We start from the raw sequence: 6887 nt of genomic DNA on the forward strand, positions 1-6887 counted from the left end.
CATTCTCCATGAGTTCAACAATGGACGAAACAGCCACTGTTCAAAAGGGTTAGTACAACTTTACACATCTCGAATTGTTGATAGAACATCGAAACAAAACGTAAAATGAACCTAAAAGTTATTGTTGTAAAGTTAATTATTCCAATGCATCCCAACCACGGGATGCTGCCGATAGATCTACTTCTAATTTGAACCTTAAAAAAATTGAGTTTAGGTTCATTCTTCTTTTACCGTTTTGTGTGTAAACCTCTGTTTATAAGCAAGTTTTTTCGTGACGCCAAATCTGCCGTGGTAAAAGGACTGTAAGCCAGAAAACGCAGTTTCGAGTAAAAGGCACTTTGGTTTAATATTTTGGTTTGCGAAAAAATTATTTTCAGTGCGTCTCCGTTCTTATTAAAAAAAAAAATTAAAGGTACCTACAAACTAGTGGCGTTTCCTGCCATTACTCTTGAGACGGGTGTTCTTCAGTGTGATGGTGGTAGACTGCAGTGGCTTGCCGTTGTTACCGCTCCTTAGCACTGGGCAATAGGTACTGAAAGGAAAAACACATACTCAAGTACTTTCCTATGTAACACAGTACATACATACCCTCCCACAATCACACTCACTCGCATACACACTCACTTTCTCTCTCTCACACACACACATAACACTGCATCAACACTTTCCATCAGATGAGATTGCATTCAAGGACTAACATGTATCAGAATAAGAAATAACACTTGTGAGCACTGCAACTTGCAAGTTAATGATGGACTGTGCCACAAAAAGATATAAAAAAACCCAGTCAGATTCGCGCACCGAGGGTTCCGTACTCGATATTTATCAGACATTTTACACGATAAATAAAAAACTAGGAATACCTAGTTTTTAATTTTAATGCACATTTATATTGCACTAGCTGATACCCGCGACTTCGTTCGCGTGGATGTAGGTTTTTTAAAATTCCCGTGGGAAATCTTTGATTTTCCGGGATAAAAAGTAGCCTATGTGCTAATCCAGGGTATAATCTATCTCCATTCTAAATTTCAGCCCAATCCCAATTGCGTGAAGGAGTAACAAACATACACACACACACACAAACACACACACACACACATACAAACTTTCTCCTTTATAATATTAGTGTGATTATAATAAAAAAATGCATTTTAAAACAGATTTTTATTTTAATGCATTATTAAATAAAAATCTGTTTTAGAATGTACAAGTAAAACCCTTTCATATGATACCCCACTTGATATACCTTAGTTATCTTACTTTGAAAATTGAAACATATTTTAATATTTTTTTGTGATGCTTTCCTTTACTTGTGCTATAAGACCTCCCTACCTGCCTGCCAGGTCGACGGGTTTACCTTATAGGTTTTCATGATACACACAACACACAGACAGACAGACAGACATACATACAACAAAGTGGTCCTATACAGGTTCCATTTTTGCTTTTAAGGTACAGAACCTTAAAAATATAGACTTACATAGTATGAGCTTCATCTCCGGAAGCCCCACAAGCACTGCACACAAGAGCCCGCAGGATGGGACAAGAAACTACGTATTTGTTGCCAACCTTCTCCTTCACACGGTGGTTCATATAGACATAGGAAGTTTCTCCATTCTTCCGACAAAACGTGCACATTTTGGACCGACCACTCTTGTCCTGGCTTGTAGATGCTCCTGCATACAAGATCGGGTTAAAAGGAGACTTGAATTCAGGATATGGAGGAGGTTTGAATTCAGGTTTCAGACTCTCATTCAGATTTTTGATGGTATTAAAAGTGTCTGGTGACAGAATTTGGATCTTATTTGCAGTCGGTGACAGATTTTGGAGTCTCTTTGGAGTCTGTGATAGAGTTTGGCCGTTATTCCAAGTCGGTGACCAGTCTTCGTAGTGGACTTTATTTGGAGACGGTGACAATACAGAAGTCTGTGATAATGTGCTCGAAAGATTTGACTTATGATCAAATTTTGTGGGACTATGCCATTCAAAACTGTTTTCATTTGATGGAAATAATTCGTACAGTGATTCAGCCGTTTCGGACAACACTGAAGATGTAGGTTGCCAGATGTTGAGATCTGAATCGGTGTCAGTTTCATTAATGGACATTGATTGACAATTGAAGATTTTCCGACCGAGTATTGCCCTTTTTTGTCTGAATTGTAATGGAGTTTCAGAGATTTGACTTTGATTAGAACTTTGGGATTCAAAAAGGGACAAACTCCTGTCAAATAATGTACTTGTGTCACAATTCTGTTTGAAACCAGACACATCTCTGTCAAATGTACTGTAACTTTGGGATTCAAAAAGGGACAAACTCCTGTCAAATGTTGTACTTGTGTCACAATTTTGTTTGAAATCAGACACTTCTCTGTCAAATGTACTGTAACTCAAACTACTGTTTAGAGTTTCGAATCTATCCATAGGGCAATCATGGAATATAGGTTGGGTGTCATATAGTTTACGTTCACAAGGTTTTGGGGTCTCAAATCTTGGCCTTGGGGTGTCAAATCTTGGTCTATTATGTTCTGGGGGTTGAGTTATTTGGATTGGTGTATTTAAGTAGGATTCCGGAGATGTGGAATCCGTGGAACTGGAATATCTATTGGCTAATGGGATCTGGAATGGAGAGGTATCACCATCTGAAACATATTTTATGGGATATTAATAATTGTATATTAATCTGTCCTTCCATATTGAAGTAGCTTCATCATCTACCATTATTATAGCTCTGTTGAAACATTATGTGTTGGTAATGGATCTACTGAAAAAGCTGTCATAGCCTAGTCGTCCGCATCCTAATCGGAGGTCGGGGGTTCGATCCCAGGCACGCCCCACATACTTTTCGGAGTTATGTGCGTTTTAAGTAAATTCTTAAAAGTAAAAATGTCATGTGCTTTATAGGTGAAGAAAAATATGGTGAGAGTTCTCCATAATGTTCTCAAAGGTGTGTGAAGTCTGCCAATCCCCACTTGACCAGCGTGGTTGACTATGGCCTTCTCAATCTGAGAGGAGACCGGTGCTCTGTAGTTAGCCGGCATGGGTTGATCACGATGAATGGATCTACCTATTGGTTGAATTTTTCACCTGAGAAAACCTAGAAGAAATCTGGTAAGAAAATCCTATTGGGAAAAAACCATGGTTTCTGTTGGGTACCTACTTAGGTAAGTACCTAGAAAAGGATGAAGAAATAAAATTCTGAAAAATCACTGAAACTTAGATGGACCTATTATTTTTAATTTTTTTATTGTTATATTTAAGTATTTTTAGGGTTCCGTACCCAACGGGACCCTACTAGGTACTAAGCCTCCGTTGTCTATCCGTAAGCTAGCTGTATCTCGTGAACCATAATCGGTAGAGAGCCGAAATTTTCACAGAATGCCGTATTTCTATTGCCGCTATAACAACAGATAATAAAAATATCAAACTCTCCGCCATGAAAAGAAAAAAAAATTAATAGGCATTACCTAGGTATTTATTGTTTGATGGAACAGAACGATTTTTTTATTTCAAGTGAAACGAAACTACATAGGTATAGGTCCGTAAATAAACTTAATAAATAGTTACTTAAGTAAATAATAATTAAATGTTTTATACAAGAAATATACCTATTTGTTTTTTTTTAAATCAATCATAATTAGTACTAGCATAGATATTACATGATGACTACCTTATGTACTACCTACCTATTTAAAATCAGAACATTACTGCTGTTTATGTACCTAGTTAATATAGTTACTTATATATAGTTGTATCAAAATTAAGAATGTAAACAAACTAGTAAACATACCCATCCTAGTTGTATGAAAGAACCAGTTCGCTTCACCAACAAAATCCATGCTTTTCGTTGGAAACATTCTGTTCTGAAATATCACAACATTTTCATTTATAATTTTTTATTTACAAGTTTGTTTTCATAGTAAAAAGTTGCAATGTTTTTTTTTTCGGGCCTCCGGATATAAAAAAGCTCAATCTAAAAGCTCCGATTGGATCGAGATCTTTACCGGAAACTCGATAATTTAAAATCAGTATCTTTTTTTATAGAAAGTTAATATTGAAACTCGATTAATTAGAACAATAGTTCATAGTAATAAAGAATAATTTAAGAAACAAAATCGTAATAAAGATTGAAGAATATTTTGATTAAAAAAAAAATGGACGCAAAACAAGTGAATTTCTTCCGATCGCCCATTCACGCGGTCATTTTAAAATACATGAGTACGTAAAAAGATGTAAAAAATTCAATGAAAACATTTAAACTTTGTAAAATTGTTGAAGAAATAATTTAAGTAGTAAATACATAACGGTACTATTCAAAAATTCGTTAAATACATCTAAACTATAGTAAGTATTCCTATAAAATTCTTGTTCCGAAATCATTACTATCACACTAATATTATAAAGGCGAAAGTTTGTGTGTATGTTTGTTACTCCTTCACGCAAAAACAACTGGACGGCTTGGGCTGAAATTTAGAATGGAGATAGATTATACCCTGGATTAGCACATAAGCTAATTTTTATCCCGGAAAATCAAAGAGTTCCCACGGGATTTTAAAAACCTACATCCACGCGAATGAAGTCGCGGGCATCAGCTAGTAATCTATACAAACAAAGTAAATGTTACTATTCCAACACATGATGATATCGTAGGGAAAAGGTATCGAAATCGTTGGATCTCGGACGCTCGCGAGATTATCACCATGTGGAATGTTGACTCAGCGATTATTGTACCCACCGATAGTCCATGGTCTTAATTACGAATAGTTTCGACCAACATATTAAGAAACTGTCGCTTAACTGTTGGATTAAGGGAAGATAAAGGCAGTGGTTATGAGATGGCTCTCATTTTGAAGAGGTTCCTCGCTCTGGATTCCTGACCACGACTTTTGCCCAACGTGGAACCAACCTACCCCGCTGCTAGTCACTAGTGGGACCCATTTTACCATATTTTAAATTAAAAGTAAATGCGAAAGAATTTGTTTGTCGGCTAGCTTTTCACGGCCCATCCGTAAAATTCCGGCAGGATTTTCAAAAACCTAAATCCTACCTAGGATCAAACATGAGATTTAAGTTTATATTGCTGCCTAGGACGAATTTGATGGCATAATCTTTATATAATTGATATCCTGGAGTCCTGGAGTTAGCTTTAATAGTAAAATTAAAAAGGAATTTCCGCGGACATCATCTAGGGACTAGTCTAGTATTTAATAAAAACTTCATTTACTTACATTTTCAAATAATTTGTGATCCCGAAATTGAACCATTGAGAGAACCTTCAACCTTTCACTTCAAACTTTTCTGCGGGACTGAATTTTATTTCGATATTTTTCGCTCCTCTGTCGGCAATATCAAAGGATGCCGATGTCTCTACAGGTCTAGTAAAAAGAAAGCTGGTTGTATGGAGTTCGATTCTAGTCAAAATGTACCTAAATAATTAACATATATGTACTAACTAACATGTACTAACAAAATTTGTCATGTTAAAATGAGTACGCTAGGTAGGTTGATTTTCCGGGATAAAAAATGCCTATGTTAATTTCTAGGACAAACGCTATCTCTGTACCCATATAAATCAGCTAAATGGATGAGCCTTGAGTCCCGTGGGAACTTTTTGATTTTCCGGGACGAAAAAGCCTATGTCCATCCCTGGGATGTAAGCCAACTCTGTACCAAAATTGGTTAAACTGTTGAGCCGTGAAAAGCAAGCAGACAGACAGACAGACAGACAGACACACTTTCGCCATTCGCCATTATAAACCCATCTCCTCTCAGAAGATAATGGTTTGGCAATGAAATTATTCACCACGCTGGCCGAGTACGGATTGGCAGAAATTACATACAAGTTTATAATGATTACTTTTATTTTATATCTTACCAACCCACACTAGCTTTGCTTGAGAGAAGTTCTACAAATCTTTTTTTAGTAAGAATCTAGATATGTTATAGAGGAAACCTACATGCCAGGTTTCTAAAACCAGAGGTTTGCTGTAGGTACCTAGTTACTTAGATTTACGTTAATTATGTCTAATGTCAGTCAGTTAATCTTAGTTTCTTCTTTTGATATAGACGACTAACTGATGCCGAAGACTTCGTATTTATCTAGATTTTTAAAATCCCGTGGGAAGTCTTTAATTTTCCGGGAATCGGGATTAAAAGTAGCTTAATTAACTTTCCAGGTCTTTTACTATTTCCATGCAAAAAATCACGACGATCCGTTCCCCGATGTGATTAAAGGACAAACCAACAAACCAATAAACAAACAAACACTAGCATTTTTTAGGTAGTGATAAAGATGATGAAGCTACTTTTTGTACAAAGAAATGCCGCTTTGTTTACAAACACCGACCGGCACGTGTGCGATTCGTTTTGCTATTCGATACTAGATGGCGTTAAATTACTGTAAATAATTTTCTCTTTGATTTATAATCCGCGATATAAATAAAGTATAAAGTAACTTTAGTCTGTATGATTGAAATATGTTTTTTATTATATTATTTGCTTTTGTTTTAATAAGTTTTTTTCTTTAAATTATGCAGAAATTCAGAATAATAATTATCTCATGTGCCGCGGCCGGTCGCTGTAGTACAGACAGTACAGACTTATGTTGCCATCTTATGTCGGATAGAAAATAAGTAAAACAGAACTTCCGTCATCGTAATAGTTCTATGATAGTCACTAGACGGCTCAGAATAAACAAAACTTCTAAAATCAATGCTAGACGGTGAATGATTAACCAAGGAACTAGGAATGAGCCAATTGTAAGATTCGTTTTACTATTCGATACTAGATGGCGATAACTACTACAAATATTCTTCGAAAATATATTCTTTTATAATATGAAGTAGGTCTAGCGTGATTGAAAATATTTTTTTTTATATAAATCGATTTAG

At 35.8% G+C, this 6887-nt stretch overlaps 1 protein-coding gene across 1 annotated transcript; it reads right to left on the reverse strand.

Annotated features, from left to right (window-relative positions):
- Positions 1–227: 227 nt before the first annotated feature.
- LOC123877929 lies at positions 228–5285 on the reverse strand. The gene is made up of 4 exons (XM_045924864.1): positions 5226–5285; positions 3788–3860; positions 1481–2639; positions 228–532 (listed from the first exon to the last, which is right to left on the reverse strand). Exons 1-4 carry the CDS (start codon positions 5259–5261, stop codon positions 424–426), a joined length of 1377 nt encoding a protein of 458 aa, XP_045780820.1. The 5' UTR covers positions 5262–5285; the 3' UTR covers positions 228–423.
- Positions 5286–6887: the final 1602 nt, after the last annotated feature.

This window comes from Maniola jurtina, chromosome 25 (genome assembly GCF_905333055.1).
Source record: "Maniola jurtina chromosome 25, ilManJurt1.1, whole genome shotgun sequence".
NCBI classification, from domain to species: domain Eukaryota; kingdom Metazoa; phylum Arthropoda; class Insecta; order Lepidoptera; family Nymphalidae; genus Maniola; species Maniola jurtina.

Bases quoted from the DNA above. Each gene is read 5' to 3' on its own strand.
- LOC123877929 (XM_045924864.1), bottom strand. From the start codon at position 5,261: ATGGTTCAATTTCGGGATCACAAATTATTTGAAAAT. The intron at 3,861-5,225 runs GTAAGTAAATGA...GTGATATTTCAG, and splicing joins ATCACAAATTATTTGAAAAT to AACAGAATGTTTCCAACGAA. The intron at 2,640-3,787 runs GTATGTTTACTA...AATATGTTTCAG, and splicing joins CTTTCATACAACTAGGATGG to ATGGTGATACCTCTCCATTC.